The following is an 18,013-nucleotide window of genomic DNA, read 5'->3' on the forward strand; positions in this document are numbered from 1 at the left end:
ACTTCAATCTCAGAAATCCCAAGGGGGATTTGTGTGTTTTGTCAAGGGGGAAGGGTGTGTTTTGTCCACATTGGAGCACGGGGCGGCCTTTGTCTCCTTGGAATCATGCAGAAAGTATTTCTGTACCTGACCTCCTCTACAGTGGAAACCAGCTAACGCCGGGACTGAGGCCTGCCTCTCATCCACTTCCTGAAGTGGCTCGGGCCTTATGAACATGTGGGAGGGAAATAATAGGAGTGATGTTCCTTCTGTCTCTTCCATTCCCTGCCCTGTCATCTGACCTGGTTAGTTTTCATGAACCACCAACCTCAGTTTATGGCCTGAAGGTTAGGGAAGGCGGAAGGATGCATCCGCCTGCTCATTTATCAGTGTTATCCTAAAAGGGGCCGAACATCTGCTTTATCTCCTCTATTTCACAAATGAGGAAATAAAATGCAGAGATACCCCAAATTAGTGACAGGGCCAAAGCTTGATAGGGCAGCTCTGAGCCGCTTTCCTGCTCACTGAGCCATGTCCAGTAATCCTCAGGAGCATTTCAGATACACGGTGGCTGGATTTTTAGTATAGAAGTATGTAAAAGCAAAACTAATAGTATCCAGGATATATATTTAATTTTCTGTTTTCTATACCTCCTGGGTCAGCTCAGAAAGATGGCTGGGGGAAAAACAGTGATCGGAAAACGAATTAAATGTGTTTCAGATGTATTTGGGAATTAGGGGGAAATGTTGATTCAAGGTTTGTAACTTCAATCGTGGATTAAATTTTTTAGGGGAAATTCACTCCCCGTTACTGCCTATTTCCAGTTCTGATTTGAGGGTTTCAAGTTCAATTTGTCCTTCTTCCACACCCCCAGGAGGAGAGGCAGGCATCACGCGCTGGCTTCCAAACACTTCTCTGCTTTGCTCTGTCATAAAAAAATGGTAAACATTTTTCCTGTCATCCAGGTATAGTCCTTGTTTTCTAACCTTTCACTGTTGTTTTGTTTTCTAGATTCACGGCCTTTCCACAGCACCAGTGCTAATCTGACTGAGAGGTACTATACGCTTATTTTGTTACTCATTTTCCCAAGGTAGCATGAAGGAAATCCAGCATGTTTTGGGGCATTTAACTAACAAGTAAACAAATTTAATTGAGCTCTTGGGGTCCTTCCCTCCCTAAGTGGTAAATGTGGAGTAATGGTTAGAAATGGTTTGTGAAGAAGCCTGTATCTTTTTTAAATTAATGTCTTCAACCGTTTTCCACTTTCATTCTTTACACCGGCCTAATGATCGGTCCACAGCTCTGTTCAAGGAAGTGATGGGCTGAAAGCCGGCGGAGGAGTCCTGTCCTGACTTGTTTAGCTACCTCTTTCCGTGCTTGGGCGATGGAGTCTCATGATTTGATCATGCTTGGGCTTCCCCTGCAGTATTTTTAAGTTGCTACCCTTTTCCAGAGCCAGTAGTTACGACCTGAGGTCCAGAACGCTTTCAGTATGAGTGCTGCTCTCTGCATTTCCATCAGACCCCGTTATCATTTGTCCTTTCTAGAGTGGTGGTTTTCTACACCGTTTCCCCTTTATCTTAGTAACAGACTATTTTGTTGGTAAACAGTTCTTGATTTGTAACAGACTGTGGTTCTGCTTCTGTCTGCCCACTCCCAGAGGCCCTCGAGGCAAATGCTACTTTTCTGTGGAAAACCTGTAAGATAATGTTCTAGAACAGTGAGGAGAAATCTAATAAGTACACTCCTCCCCCCGTAATGGAGTGTGTGTGCCAGTGCCCCGCGTCCTCTGAGGAATCTCTTGAGGCCCAGACATGTCTTTCCCGAGTGGACTTGGGCTTCGTGTGGGCTTCCCGAACACGTCTGACCTAGTCCAGGTCTGTGAGTCTCCTGAAAGGCCCCTCCCCGCCTGCCCAGTCCTGCCTGCGTTCACCCTGTTCCTTCCAAAACTGCTGTCATCGTCACCGTCCGCCAGGCCCCGTGCCCATGTGCGGACGCCTGATGGAGCCGGGGAGGGGGGCTCTGCTGCCAGGGAAGCTGGCTCCCCGTTTAGTCATAAAACTCCTTGGTTTGCAACCTTTATGAATAAGCCCATCCTTCCATCACATGTATGGGCTGCCTTCCCAGCACATGATTTGATGCAAAGAAGTTTGTAAATCTATTTTAGATGAGGAAGGTTCAGATACACTAATGAGCGAGTGATTGGCAGTGAGACCCTAACACCAGGTCCCCGAAAACCCTTTAGTGGGTATGTCAGGTGACTTTTGTCGTGTAGCCAAGATAACGTGACAGTGACTGTTACAAGGAATTGTGTATAAGGTATTGAGTTTTTTTTAAAATCTCTAGTCTTTTAAGAAAAACGAATCTTGTTTTTATTCAGCATAACAGAAGAGAACTACAGTTTCCTGCCACAAAGCCCTTCCAAGAAAGATTTTGAAGGGAAGAGCGGAACAAAGGTCAGCCGGACGTTCAGCTACATCAAGAATAAAATGTCCAGCAGTAAGAAGAGCAGAGTAAGTAAGACCGTGGGTGTCCTTCCGTCGGTCATTGTTATGCTCTCGTCACAACCTGCCCCCACCTGAAAATCAGCGAAATGTTGGTTGGGGACACATGGAAATACATTCAGAGATACTCTGAAATAACCTAATATTTGAAGGAAAATAATAGCCCCAGGAGGTAATTATCACCATTTGTGTTCCTGGTGTTTGCTGAGAGCTTCCCAGGTATTTTCCAACTCAGTCCCCTCCACTGCCCTGATAGGGTAGATCCTCTCTGGCTTCTCCAGGAATGAGATGCCTTGTCTGGATCTGGTCCCAAACATGGGAGAGGATCACACCCAGATCTCTTTGGCTTCAGAGCCCGTATTCTTAGCCACAGTGCTTAATTCTGTAAAGTAGGTGTAAAATGCAGCTACAGGATTTTATGCCAAAACCAGAGAGGTTGGCAAGATTGCCACCACCCCCACCCCACCCCCCACCACCCCCAAAAATCACACTGACTTTTAGGACAAATACGTGTGGGTTCTTAGGCCTGCTCCTAAGTTGGGCGTGTGTTGCAGTGTGGTCTCCTGAGTGTTTGAGAGGTAAATGAAGATATTTTTAAAAGTTTCTGTCTCGTTATTTTTTTCTTGCTCTACTTACAGGAACTTTCGAAATCTGAAAATAAGGTATTTCACCTGTCATCCCACATAGAGTTAACTATTCTTTTATGTGCTCTCAAGAGAAATAAAAGGCGTAAACTTCCTACACCTATTCCCAGTGCTAAACCAAATTTGATTCAGTTTTAGATCAGAGGGGAAAACTCTCTACCCCCCACTTATCTTACACTCTACTTACCCACCCAGCCTCCATCCGAATAAAGAAATAAGTACAAAAAAAGAAAGAGACAGAAATCTTAATAACTAAGGAACTCTTTTCAAGGAACACACCCGAGTGTAATACATACAGTGCACGTGCTCCTGACTACATCTGTGAAGTAAGGGGATAAGGAATACACTGAACCTAGGGACCCCGGCAAAGACACCCCCCTCCCCCCCAAAGCCTGAGCTCACAGCTTCGAGGCCTTGGGTTAAGTGGGCTGGTCGAAGCAGAGCCCGTGTGTTTCACTAAGTTTTGTAAATAAGATCGCTTTCTTTTTGCAAATGCTGTGCTTACTCATCACTCAGAAGAATTTTTCCACAAAACCTGCCCCCAGAATTGTTTCCATTTCTCCTGAGCAGGTGTTAGGAAAAGGATTCGCCACCCCTCCGTCTGCGTACAGACAAGTGTGGGATGGAGGGAACGCGGGCAATCCCGAGAAGCAGGCGAAGATGCAAAGAGTCTGGCAAATCATTTCCAGGATAATCACATATTGAAGTGTTCATTGCATGTTTCGCCTTGTGTCATTTTAAAAAATAAGGTCAAAAAGGGCAGAGTGCTTGTCAGTGCCTGCACGTCAGTGGCGAGGTTTCCTGTGGAGCCTTCTCTCCCCCACTTACCTTTGTTGGCTTGGACAGGTTGATGGCAACCTGAGAAAATCTCCCCGACAAGATGAGTATAAATGAGCCAGTGTTACTGGGTGATGTCTCCTCTCAGCATCCGGAGTGGCTGACACGCCCCTGACGATGCTCAAGCTCAGAACCTTTACCTTGAAAAAGGACAGTTCTAGCCTGAATGATTTCACATTGTTCTGGTTGATTTTTATCTTTAAACTGTGAAATCTTCAAACAAACTGGCATTGGAAGACACTAGGTAGGTGGAGATTCCCCACCATCTCCCAGTGACATCGACTTTCAGGGCAAAGCAGTGATGCAGGGATGCGGACAGGCGTGAACAAAGCAGGGTGAGGCTGAAGTTAGGGGGTGGAGCCTGACCGTTAAAGAAGACTCATTCCATCCTCCTGGCGCACAGGCCGCAGCCCAGAGAAGAGAGAGCCCGGAGGCACCACCTCTGTGGTCTGGCCCAGGGCAGGTAGCCTCCTCCTTTCATGCTCACTCTAACACCAAACCTACCTGTCACTAAACAGTAACTTGTTTATCCTTCTAGCTTACCTCAAAGGAGTGCCTTGGCTAGTAGGAGAGGGAGAGAAGGCAGGAGAAAAGAAGGCTGTTTTTGTTCCACCAAAGCCTGTCATTGCTGCACAAACTATCAGTTGACCTATTGCCCTCTGATTATCTTCGTCAAAATGACAACACTCTTTTGCAATGAGACTGGTTCCTCTTTCAGACTCAGCTCCACCATTTAATCTTCAGAGGCTTGTGCTGTCTCCAGCAAGGGTGTCTCAGAGAACAGTAGATCTGTAGCCCTGCACTGCAGTCGTTATCAGGTGCAGAGAGTACCCTGGTGGCCTAACATTAAGAGGCTCGAGTTTCCCTTTGGTCATCGTTACTTTACGATTGTTTTACAACCGTCTATTTTTGTGAGTGTAGCCAAACATACTCAGAAATAGGGGAAGTAGTGAAACAACTTGTGTTAAATCCTGTTTGTACCCTGTTTTTTATTCTCACAGACAATAGGGCTCACCATACAGAGAGTTTTATTCTCTAAACAGTAACACCAAAATAAGTGAATATTAGATTTTCTTAGCATGATGATACTATTGTTTTCTTACCTTTAAAATGTTTTTTTTTTTTCCGTGTTAAAAAATTCAGTGCTACTGTAGATGTTAGCACTGATTTCTTAATGAAAATGATACAGTTGACTTCTTTCAGAGTGTGTGAAGAGATGCTATGGGAGCATCTAAATCTATTTGTATTAAGATGTTGTCCTGGGTAACCATTGCTGCACAGGGAGACTAAGCATTTAGTGCAGATTACATTAAATTGCCACTTTTCAGTCTTAGCAAAGTCTCTAAGAACGGTTTGGAAATCTGCTTTGCTTACAATTAAGCATGATACATGTATTTGTGTAAAATGGTTTATAGTTATTAACCTGGGTGTATATTCCAGTTAGTATGTTAACTTGTGGTTATAAGCAGTTAACTACTACTCACAGAACCAAAAGTCAACCACTCGGCAGCAAATTATTCACATTCCTAGGTGATGTGTTTGTCTGCTTTTATATATATACGTGAAAACTGATTGTATATATACACACGCATTGGAGAAATTGATAATATTTATATATGTAATGTATTTAAGAAACTGAATACTGAGCCTTCACATGTCATTTTTGAGATTCATCAGTAACTGGCTTGAATTAGTAAATAAATATATTGAAATGTTTTTTAAGGGGGGGTGAGCGTAAACAGGAAGTTTAACAGGAAGACTGGCAGTTTCTGCTTTTTGTCTTTCAGTATCTTTGAGAAGGGGTACAGTTTCTGTCTTAGTAAGTTGACTTGCTGTAGAGAATTTAAACCCTAACAGGCATCATGTTTGGGTACATAAAGGCAGTGAGGTGACCCTCTTTAAACATCATAATCACACTGGCTTTCTAAGTTTCCTCTTTGTGGAAAACTAGCAGATGCTTAGAGATGTTTTAGATAGCTTCTTAATCTGACTCAGAGTCGGTGTTGGGACCAAGAGTTACATTTCTGCCCACCTGCTCAGCTCCTCCATAGCTTCAGGATGACATTGAGCTCCCAGCTCTGTGGTCTGTGTAGGAAGAACTACACCCTTAGCCTTTCAAAGGAAGTTACTTGCAAGTAAGTAGGGAGTAACTTGCAAAGGCTTGAGTCCGGGTTAAGTGCAGTCCTGTCTCATTTCTGACTAAAGATCTACACATGACATTTGCTTGATCCCAGAGTGTTGCATGCTGTCCGGAGTGCTCTGTAATTTTTTCCTAATAGCTGTCTACAAGGCCAGTCTAGAAAGTGGAAATCCTCTTCCTTGGTAGTATCCTAGTGCAGCTGTTACTTGACTCTTTCCCTTTAAAGACTGTTTGCTTCTGTTTCCCCTGCCCACAGATAGAGCATTTTTGGCTGCTGTTAAGCTTACAAAAGTCAGACTTCAGAAAACAACCAATCACCACAAGTAACTTCACTGAAAATTTTTCTGAGAAAACTTGTAGCTTTTTATAAAGTGAGGACTCAGTTTTCAAGTAGAAGTGTTCCTTAAAGAATGGTGTCTTTAAAAAACTTGTCCTCCCTGTGTGGAGATTTCTTGACCTACTAAACATAGAGCTTCCATAGGATCCAGCAATTCCACTCCTAGGTGTTTACCCAAAGGACACAGAAACAGTAATTCCAAAGGGCACCTGCACCCCTATGTGTATAGCAGCACTGTTTACAATAGCTAAGCTATGGAGACAACCCAAATGCCCAAAAATAGATGACTGGATCAAGAAGATGTGGTGCATACACACCATGGAATATTACTCAGCATTCAAAAAAGATAGACACATGCAGTTTGCAGCAACATGGATGGAGCTGGAAGGGATCATGCTCAGCAAAATAAGCCAGAAAGAAAAAGAAAAATACCGGATGGTCTCACTCATAGCAGGGATTTAGAAAACCTTAATAAGGGACCAGGACAAAGACTAATTATAATAAGGAAAAACAAAATCAATAAGCAGCTATAAACCAGAGACACACTTGGGGAGGGGGGGTGGGGAGAGGAAGGACTAGGGTCAAAATAAGGGAGGATGCGATTATATGGGGAATATAACCAAAATGAAAATGCATACATTGTGCAAAAAATGAAAAATGATGTAAGAATTACATAAAATAAAAAAAGTAAAATAAAAAAAAAACAAAAAAACTTGTCCTCCCTCCTTACCAGGGTTCCTGGCAGAGGAGCTGTCCACACAGCCTGCCCTTGGGGCATTCCCTTGGCTGACTTCCGGTGCTTCTGGTGTCTTTGTCGCCTGCAGTTGGCTTTACCAGCAGCATGCAAATAGTTAAGGCTAGCTTTGAGGAAACTGCGGTCCGGCCCTCCCTTCTTCCCTTTGTCAACCAGTCTGTCTTGGCTTCCGCTTAAGGTGGAAGCTGGTAGCAGGGCAGCTGGTAGCTGCTGCGCGGGGCCTTGCCGGCATGCGCCCCCCTTTCTCTGAGCGCATGCTTCCTGGCGTGAGGGTCGCGCCATGTCGGTAATGTGGGGTCGCTTCCCTGAAGTGCCCCTCATCACAGTGAAATTCATAGGAACAAAGCATGGGGAGGTAAGCGCCCAGCTTCTCTGCAGCTCTAGATTCGGACCAGCTCGGAAGGGGGCATGCAGCTGTGTTGTGGTGGTGCTGGGAAGACGCGTCTGGATGCAGAGGTGCTTGATTCTGGGAGCCGACCGCTGCTGGGCTTGAGCACTGGACACAGACAGTTCTTTCTTCTAACCCTTGGGGCAAGCTCTAGCTTACTTGAGCAAAGTCAGATGCTTTTCAGCTCACATTTTATGCTCAAAGAAGCTTTCAGGGCCTCCCCCGGTGGCACAGTGGGTGAGCACTGGGCTGAGAAGCTGCCCGCAGCCTCTGCAGCGCCGGTTCAATCCCCGGCCAGCAGGAATGGTCCCAAATAGGGTGACAGACCTCTCCTGCCGTGCCCGCTGCTCCCCTCAGCAGTGTATTTCGTCAGTCTGCCTGTTCTGTTCCCTGCTCTGGCTCTGATGAATCCCCTGCTCTGGCTCTGGTAAATTCTCTCACCCTCCCGCGCTTCTGACTGTACGCAGTGCTTGTATAAATAAATAAATAAATCATTTAAAAATGGGGGAAGAAGAAGCTTTCAGCAGAATTTAGTTACAAGAAAGAAATTGAGAAGACTCAATTTTTGTTATTATCTGTTACAGTTTTGCATCCTTTAGCAGTTGCTCATTTTCTCTCAGCAGTTTCCTGTTTTGTGAAGTGAGGTAATTTGTATTCCTCCCTCCTTCTCCTTATTTTTTCCATCTAAAATGTAGCAGTTTGGCTCTTAGACTTTTACTGTATGTGTGCTGTTAGCAAAGGGCTTTCCATGAATCTGGACTGAGAGCCACCATTTCAGTGAGTAGCGGGGAGCAGTCAGTGAACCCTGTCCTGAATGTGACTTGCCCATTTGCTGTGTGAGCTTTTGCGAGTCAACAGCCTCCCCGGCTGGGAGCCAAGCTTTAACTTCGGTCAGGTCAGGATCTAGTTCCAGCTTGTGCAGTTATTGGCGCGGGACCTCGACTCTTACTAAACATCTCTGAGCCTTAGGATTTAAACTGGAGATAAAAACTAGCACTTAACCTGACTGGGTGGTGGCGACATGTGAGCTGTTTGTGACAGCATGTGGCACGTGGTAATTGCACAATTTTGTCTTCTCAGCGTGCTGCCCACCCACCCACTTCAGAGTTACTGAGTCAGATGAAATAGCATATGCGGAAGGTGTTGATTCAGAGTGTAAGGCATTTGGAAATTGTCGCGACCGCTACATTTGGGGTACCCATTACTCGGAAGTTAGCAGTCATGACAACTGCTATGAATGTGTTCTTCCAGCCTCTGTGAATTGTAGTTAATGGTCCAAGTTGGTTGAAAGGAAAGTGTTCCACTGGCACTGATGAACCAGTGAGGGCTATGCCTAATAATCTCTCTGAAGGACCTGGGGAATGCAGTCCTACCCTGGTCCCCACATCCTTAATTGCCCCTGGCTGCTCTAGGTTTTTCCCTAAAGTCTAGCTCATCATTGCTTCCTTAAGTTCACAGGCTTTTAGTTCCGCCTCCCCCAGTTTGAAAGCTGGTCCAAAGCGAGTAGCCATGAACTTTTGCAGATGTGGTTAATAAAACAAAACGTCTATGTGGGGGTTGATTGCTGTTTCTGGCTAGAGTGAGGGAGAATACATCAGAAGGGCGCCCTTGCTCAGGATGTGCAGTGGGTGTGAGAAGTCAGAGCAACCTCAGATAATTCCTCTTGCTGCCCTGTCTGCTTTCCTGGCCCTCACCTAGTTCCAGAACTCACCGCCCTGCTCCCTGCCAGCCACTGGCCACAAGCTCTCTGCTGCCTCCTGTGTGGGTCATGCTTTGGGTCACTGGGGGGAGTCATGGCCACCCCAGACCCTTCTCCCCCAGCACCAGAAGCCTCTTCTAGTGTTGGACGCTGGGCATGTGGGTATGACTAAGCTGCTACAGAACGATGTAGCCCGCCAGTCTTCACAGGGGCTTTCTAATGTAGCTTGATTGCTCACAACTTCACAAAAAAAAAAAAGGTCAAAGACAAGCGATCCTGACTTATACCCAGAATATTTGCCAATTGCTTTTGGCACATGCCATTGGGTGCGCAGGTGAGGGAAGGTCTTCTGCGGTTCAGTTAACACCGATTCTTTCCTTCGGCAGGAAAAGGAAAAAGAAAAAGATAAAATCAAAGAGAAGGAGAAAGATTCTAAAGAGAAGGAGAAGGACAAGAAGACTCTGAATGGGCACGCTTTCAGCTCCGTCCCCACGGTGGGTCCTGTCAGCTGCAGCCAGTGCATGAAGCCTTTTACCAACAAAGATGCCTACGCCTGTGCGAGTGAGTAGTGGGGCCTCCTGCCAGCCCAGCCCTACCCGGCCCCCATGTATGTGGAGAAGCAGCCTTTTAAATGTCTTTAAGTATCGTGGAAGAAACCATCGCTATACCTGTAACATAGCGCCTGTGCATTATTTCAGGTCGCCTCGGTTTCAAAGATCCTGTTCTTTGTCCCTAATCCACTGCCTTTTCCAAAAATCTGCATTAGCATCAGTATAGTCTTGCAGCCCCAGACCCAAAAGCTGCCCACCCAGTGTTGGGTTGTATGTGCTCCCCTTGGTACTGAGAGAATATGAATATGCTTGAACTGCCTGCCAGGGTCAGGTCATGGTGACGGCCAGGGAGGCACTTCGTGCAAATAGGTGTTCCGTGCTGACCTGTTCTTGACCAGCGGAAAACCACCTCGGGTGGCTTGCTCACAGGGGGTGTGTTTAACAAAAGATGACATCCATGACCGGTACCTACAAAGAGCTCATACCCATCATAATTTTTCAAGCATCTTAGTGTGCTGCAGCCTCGGTGCTTTGTTCTGAGTTATATTTGTTGTAAAGGAGGAAGGTGACTTCTGTAGGCTTTAGTAAGGAGAGTGCGAGTGATTATCTTGGAAATCTTGATGACTTGAGGTCGGTGCTTACTCACTGCAGCAATATTCATGGTGCAGAAAAATGACGAGATACCTAAGCATCCATCAATCAAATAAAATGTCATTTGAGGGGACATTGGGCTCCATGCTAAAAAGAATAAGCAAGGGTCAGGAAGCATCATGCTCTTTAAAGCAAGGAGTCCCGACTACGTTAGACTGTGGGCCGTCAGATCTCACTTGTGACTCATCCGCTCTGCCTTTGGTGTTGTAGCTACAACACCAAAGCAGCCCTAGACTACACATAAAGAAGGGGCATGTCTGTGCCTCACGGAAACTCCAGTCCCAAAAATGGGATAGGAATTCAGCCCACAGACCAGGTGCTGAGCTAGAGCCGCAGGTCTGCTGAGATCACTTGCAGATCTATTGGGAGGAGAAAGACCTTCGTAGAGCTGTGTGTGAGATCCCCACTTACAGTAAGCAAATAAGTAACTAGTAATTGTTTATGTAAATATAAAAGACTGTCTAAAAAGATGTACACCCAACCATTGACAATTGAAGAACAACATTAGGAGGAAGAAGTTGAGTGTACCAAGATTTTATGTTACGCTTCTGTTGGTGAATTTTTGAAGAACATACTTATATAGCATTTGTATGTGTTAAAACTACATGGAAACTGATTCACTGATACTTTCAAAGGTTTTTCTGATGATTTGTCAGCTGGTCTCCAGTGAAAGAGCAAAGTATGTTGGTATTTGATTCAAGAATTTACTAGACAAAGAGCAGAATTATTGCTGGAAAAGTGTCCGCTTGACAAAGGCTGAAGCAGTTCTGGTCGTGCCGGGTTGACGAGAAGCCGGATGGTTGATCCCCACAATCTCAGTTCTGAATTGTGACGTGAGACATTATAAGCAGGTTTAGGGATGGAAGAGGTGGAAATCCTTTCTGAAGACCCACCGAATCTAGAGTCCATTAAGTTGAAGGACCGTTGGTTTATTGTTACAGTGAGTAGGTGACAACACTTGTCATAACCAGCTCCAGACAACTTTTCAGTGAGTTCCTGTTGGAAAAAGCTGTCTCATTTACGTCAGTATCGGTTCCATCTTATACTGACATAGGTATCTTATCGATACATTATTTCTAGGTTTTAAAAAATCAGATTTTTGCCCTCCTTGACTGTAGTCTGTCTTAGTCTACACTAGACTTTAAAGACTAAGAACTAAGCCTGCAACTGGTTTGTTATTTGTCAGATAGCAAAAATATCCACTGTGATGCAGGGGAATGCATCTCTTCAATGTAGGCATCCTCAGCCCACTTTTGCTTCTTTGCTCCCGCTTCCTGTTAAACATAAATAGAAATAATTTCACTAGACACCCTTCCTGATGAAGCACAGCTCGGGCCCCACAGCCTGTTGGATTGCTCTGCTGTTCCTGTCACATATCCCATGTGCCAGAGTTTCTTCCGGAGAGGGGTTCTGGGATGCCTTTGGAGACGGGCATGGTCCAGGGATGCAGAGCAGCCCACGCGGTACTCAGAACGGCACAGAAGCCAGGCAGGCTCTGTGAGGTGTGTGAGGCGCATGTGTCCTGCTCATCCTCACCTTTGGATCCCTCAGAAAAAGCTGCTTGGTCCTCAGTGATTTTAAAAGTAAATGTTAAAAATTTAGCTCTAAAATCTATACTAAATATTTTTCATATTTGATTACCTACAACGTAAAAATGTTTTATTTCATTTAAGACCTCTTAAACGTGGAAAACCAGTGAAAGAGCAGATGGGCTGCTTGTTGCACGCTAACCGCTTTTATTCATAGGGCGGGACTTTTTGGTTTAACTTGTGCATTTTAATATTAAGTCACCCAAGGAGCACGGAGCCTGCTCTGTGATTTGGAAACAAATCATTTCATGGGTGTGGAGGCCATGTGTCATCACAAGAGTCTCCTGTCTGGAGGGGCCATTTCCAGGTGGGAGTGTCCTGATATCCGCTGCCAGCAGCCCTTCATTTATGGTTAGCTTGACCTGTCACCAACTGGTTGTTACCTGCTCAGCCAAAAAAAAAAAAAAAAAAAAAAAAGGAAAAATAATTAATGTTTTTGAAATTTAAACTGAATCACACAACAAAAACTGTTTGACAGGCTGGCCTGATTGCTACCCTAATATTCATGGCACCCCCCACAGAAACCTAGTGCTCCCCGCTGCAGCCACAGCTTTGCACCCAGCTCCAGAGGTGGTGTTGAGGTAGGCTCAGCACTTCATAGTGACTTGAAGGTTTGCGTGTGACCGTGCTGCCTGCCATTTATAAAAAGATGGGGAAAAGGCAAGGCTTGAAAGCCAAGGAACAACATGTAGTCATCTCCCCAGAGGGACAAAAGTAATGGCTGATTCTCGCCAGCTTCCTGCAGAGCAGCCTGCAGTGATGTGTGTGTGCATGAAGCACCATCTGCTATCTTAAAGGAAGTGGAAAATTTGAGTAATTTGGGGACTTAGGATCTCTTCTCTTCCTGCATCCCTTCTCCTCTTCAGGAGCTTCCTCAGGAGTCTCAGAAAATGTGGTGCCCTCCAGTTACTCCCTTGCCTCCTGGGAAATCTCTGAGCTCCTAGCTTCCCTTTTTCCATCTAGCATAACCCAATTTGCTGACCCCGGGAGCCTCAGGCCACCAACCAGTTGCTCAGCCAGGTCTGAGTCTTGGTTTAGAAAGAACAGCCAGAGGCCATCGCGGTGCTGTGTCACGAAGGCCGGTGTTGACGCGTACCTGTCTCCCCAGTGTCCTCAGTCACGTTAGTGTGGCTTCTCTGCAGATAGTCAGCAGGACAGGGTCTTTTAAGACACGTCACTGTCCTGACTGCACTGGAGCACACCTGGACAGTCTGAAATAATCGTGGGTGAAGGCGGAGTCTGGAGGCACCTGTGGAAACGTTCTTGCTCTTACACAGGAAGCCGCAGGGGCAGAACCCACAGAGTTCCTTGCGGTCTGAGCCCAGGAAAGGGAAGCCAAGCAGTGGAAGGAAAGACTGACGCCCCCGGTAGGCCTAGTTCAAAGTGATTTAACTTAGTAAAAACCTGGCCTCCATCTCCCCCCTCCCTGAACCCCTTCTCCACCGCCAAAAACCCTACTGTGCCTTAGGGTTAGGTTCCTTTATTGGGGAAGGACTCTCTCTCCTTTCCTTTCTTCGGCAGGCACAGAAAGCTTCCCCTGAATAATCAACTGTTCTTTCCAGATCCCACAAATAATTTGGCCTTGGGAACACGTGGTGGAGTTCTTCGGGGTAAAGAATCTGTTATGTTTGGGCTTTGGGATTTTGCCAGTGGTTTTGTTTGCTTTAAACAGATGTAAAACGATCCCGGGATTATTGTTGATTTATTTTCTGTTGTGTTAGCAGCTTCTGAGCACTTTTGTGGTAGGTTGTTTCTCTTGATTAAACAAAATAAACAAGTGGACCAGCTGCTGTCTAAGTAGGTAAGATGAGTTGAGCATGTGTGTGGGATGGTTGGGTTTCGCTTTGGATTTTATCTGGAAAAGCAGCTCTCTAGATAAACAGTTTTCTGGCATTTAGAGTGGATTGCTTATATGAGAGAGCAAAGTACATATGGCTGATTGAAGAAAGGAAGTTTGTTGTTTAGAGGAGATGAAGGTGAAGGAAGGGCTCTGCATCGGGAGTCGGTTCTTACTCCAGCAGAGCCCGCGCAGCTTGTTGCCTTCTGCTGCTCAGGGTTCTCCAGAAAGCTGCTCTTAGGAGGCCCCAGCTAAGACGATTGGCTCTTTTTTTTTTTTTTTTTTTTTTTTTGTGGCTTCCCTCTGCTTCTGTGCATCGAACTGTGGTTATTACACCAGCCACGACGAATATCACACACGCCTGTTGTATGTCGGCTCTGTCGGTCACAATAGGCAGCACCTCACACTGCCCGAAGATTTTAAACGAGAAGTTGCAGAAAGAATTGTGGAACATGTATTTCTAAAGTGCTCGCGCTTCGGCGTGTTTTGTTTCCTCGGTTAAACGTGAGACGAGAGGGAGAAGTGGCACCTTTCTGCCCTTAGGTGACTTGTCAACCTGCCTCCTTGAGGAGGACCTGAGAATTTCCCCCAGGTCTGTTCTGCTGCTCAGGGGTGTTTCTAGTGGGCAGAGGAGAGAGCTCTGCAGCCTCCTCGGCGGTGACCGTGGACTGAAGCCTGGGGAGGCTCCTCCCTCCCACCGCCTCGCGGGGCTGGGGGTTCAGGCCCTCGCTTCCCCAGTCATGCCGTTCGGTGACTCTGTGAAGCCTTAGAACTTCACCCTCTGTGAGGAGAGCCCAGCTGGCACGAGGCCTCTAAGCTCGTCTCTCAGGCAGGTCGCCTGCTTTCTGTGCTGAGAAACGGCCCCTAAGAGCTGCAGGTGGTGGTGGCTGGAGGCAGGGGTTCAGACAGCAGCCACCCACGGGAGCGCCCGTCAGACAAGTTCGCTTCATGTTGTGTTGCCCGATGCCTCCTTGTACGTTTTTAACCTCGTGTCTTGGGCTGATGTCAGTTGAAGGTTGAGCTGTTTGTTTTTAAGGTCAGAGGAATCTAATTAGGGGGTCGGCTCTGTTCCCATAAGCCACTGTGCTGAGACTTTTTAAAGACCTCTGAAAAATGAGAACGTAGTGGATAGTGCTTGCTTTCTGCTGTTAGGAAACATTTTTTTTTTTTTTTTTTTAAAGGCAGGCCAGTTGTTGATCTCCCTGATGATGTGGTATGGTTTGTGGCAGAGGAGCTCGCAAATGTGCTAGATTGGTTCAGTCCTCATGTTCTTGATAACTGGCTGTTTTCCATAACAGAGCATTACGTTTCAACCGCATGACTTGGGCTGATGTCAGTGGGGCTGAAGCTTCTAATCACCCCCACACACCCCAATGCTGTGACCCCGGTCCAGGCCAACTGGATGAAAAGCGGAGCGTTTTCACGTCAGCACTTGAGCTTGTTGAGCAGACGTTCGTCCGAGCTGTTTACCATGAAGACTTGTGGCCGTATTGTAAAGTTCGGCTGGCTTGTGGGTTTGGGGACATGTTAATTAAAAAGCAAATTTTCTGTGATAAGTTGCTTACTAGAAAGGCATGTTTAAAAAATTATTTCTGCTTTTCTGATTCATCGATTGCAATTGTTTTTTCACTTTCAAACATTGGCCTGAGACCTTGGTTACTATTAACATCTCTTTAAGGTGATAATCCCCACCCCCTCAAAAATCACCATGGCCTAATTCTCTATGGGGCGACGCAGCTGTGGGGGAGAAAGGAATAGGAGGTGGAATGCAGCTTGGGCCAAGATCTGCCCACAGTCCGCTTGGTCACTTCCGTAGGTCAGGATTACTGGCCGCTTCTCCGGCAGGTCCACCGCCTCTGCTGATGGGCACCGGTGCCTGAATTATTACTGATCTTCAGGAAAGCAAGAAGATGCGTTTTTGTAACTGGAATATGAGACAGTGAAATCTAACTGAAAAGTGTTTTTAGTTTATCACGGGTGTGATTGGCTTTTTTCAAGGACAAGGAAATGTTTCTGAGGGATTTCAAAAAACTTGGAAGGACATTAGAACTTTGTGGGATGGTTCTTTTAAAAACATGAATGCAAAGTAGTGCATGGATAACACGACAGGCTTTTATGTACCCACCACTGAAGATGAAATTAAAAAAGCAACTTTTTTGTCATGTTGCTTTAGATGAAATGTTTTATGTTATTAACCATTATAGGTAACGGTGAATTCCTGTTTCCCTGTTGATCCCCCTGCTCGTCCTGCCTCCCCAATAATAAATAATTGTGAGTTCGGTGTATCTAGTCCAGGCTCTGGCATCTCATCTCAGATAGTGTTTCATCCTCATTTCAGTTCATGGAGATGGTACCTCTGGGGCTCAGCCTGCTGAACAGATGGGTCTGGGTCGCTGACGGCTCGCTCCTGCGGCATCTCTTTACAGACACGGAGAATCTGCTCCACCACTGCATCTTTCGGGTTATTTCCAATTTCTCTCCTAGAAAGGGCGCCTCAGCGTCCTTGTGCGGGGGCATCTGTCGCATCAGGCTGTGCGTAAAAAAGGGAGTCGCGCCCCCCTACAGCGGGCGGCCCTCACCTCGCCAGGCCGGCAAGGGGGGTGGGATTAGACAAGACAGATTTGAAAGACTCCAGCTGAGCAGGGACTTGTGAAAGACAGGCGGGGGTGGGAGGGGTGCTCTGGGCCCTGGGGGGCTGCATGAACGGAGAGGGAGCCAGCCCTTTCTGGGGTACAGGTTCTGCTGGGGATAGGAAGGGACATCCAGTTGTTCTAGGAACTGAATAAAGAGCCTCCATTCCTTTGTCAGGCTTTTTGCCCTGTGGGTCCAGCATCTCAGTCCAGTGGGTGGGCAGAATAAGGGGCCACGACAACAGGCCTTTCCAAACTAAGAAGTTCGAGCTTTGCCTTTAAGATGAGGGGGAGCCATTGGAGATTTAGGGGGAAGCAAGAAAGCAAAAGGTTTCCACTATGAATCTATAGAAACAAGTGGTCGGGCCCACCTCTTGCCTCATTGACTCCTTCTGGAAGGTCTGGAAGACCTTCTGGCTAGCGGGGCCTCAAGTCTTCAGTCACAAGTCACTGGCGTTCAGACCCTGGGGCATGAGTTCCATGTTGCGCGGAAGGCCACAGGGCCTTGGCATCACAGCGGCTTATGGGGATTCCATTTGTGATTCTACTTCTTTCTGTTACTTCTTTATCAAAGAGCCAGACACATTAATGAGGGGCAGTGGTTTCCAGTTCTTAAGAAAAACATGCTTAAAACGTTTCCGTTTGCTCATAGAATGAGTTACTCACTCCCCAGGGGTCTCTCTGCAAAGCCCTGGTAGGGCCTGAGAAGGGTGTTGCTGAGAAACCCTGGCATTAATATTCGGGGGTCTGTGACCTCTTTCCCGCTGTACCTTCTACAGCAGCTTCACAGCTTAGGTGCACATGGCCCTGAGTGTCCCGTTAAAGGTGGCGGGGAGGGTGGCTCCCGCACAGCCTGGTCGGCTCCCGGAGGGGAAAGCAATGGCTGCAGCAGCTGGGACTGGGATCAGACCTTCGGGTTTCTCCCCTGCTTGGTGTCCTTGGGAATCTTTTCCAGGAGAACCTTTTCCCATGCTGCTTTTGTGAGTGAACGTGAATGTCTCTTTTTGTTTATTAGAGTCGCAGCACTACCAGACAGTGACTGTTCACGTGGGGTGGAGGGGGCTAGGCAGGAGACAAGGGTCTGCCCAGGAACGAAAATCGAAGCCTCACCCCAGCCCAGGACTGCAGCTAGTCCAGGTCTAGGACATCCTGTTGACAAAAGCAGAGTGCTTCTGGAGGCTTCTTTTGTAGGGGAGCCTCCAGCCGTGTTCCTCCAGGCAGAGCCGTTGATGACCAAGTCCTCCTGACATGTGCTCACTCGGGTCTGTCCTGGTGATGACTCAGACAACTTAAAGTGAAAACCGCTTCTGCAGCATGAAGGTTAGAAACAGTTCGGCAGAATCTACTTTGAAAAGTTATCCTTGCAAGAAGAGGAGCCAGAAATGTCTTGCTGAACCCCAGACCGAGAAGTGGGGGGGGGGATAGGGCCCCTCCTTTCATTCTATAGATGAGGAACCGAGGCTTCTGGAGGGG

The 18,013-nt window shown here is 46.7% G+C and overlaps 1 protein-coding gene across 1 annotated transcript in view; it reads left to right on the plus strand.

Annotated features, from left to right (window-relative positions):
- The window catches only part of AKAP13 (A-kinase anchoring protein 13), a gene marked incomplete at its 5' end in the record, with an annotated part of 84,800 nt that overhangs the window by 41,146 nt on the left and 25,641 nt on the right, over nucleotides 1-18,013 (plus strand). Inside the window, 3 exons of the mRNA XM_084253151.1 lie at nucleotides 991-1,033; nucleotides 2,360-2,492; nucleotides 9,669-9,843. Coding sequence (XP_084109277.1) covers nucleotides 991-1,033; nucleotides 2,360-2,492; nucleotides 9,669-9,843 — 351 coding nt within the window. The remainder of the gene's footprint in view (nucleotides 1-990; nucleotides 1,034-2,359; nucleotides 2,493-9,668; nucleotides 9,844-18,013) is intronic.

Source organism: Talpa europaea (genome assembly GCF_964194135.1).
Source record: "Talpa europaea genome assembly, chromosome: 14".
Classification (NCBI taxonomy): domain Eukaryota; kingdom Metazoa; phylum Chordata; class Mammalia; order Eulipotyphla; family Talpidae; genus Talpa; species Talpa europaea.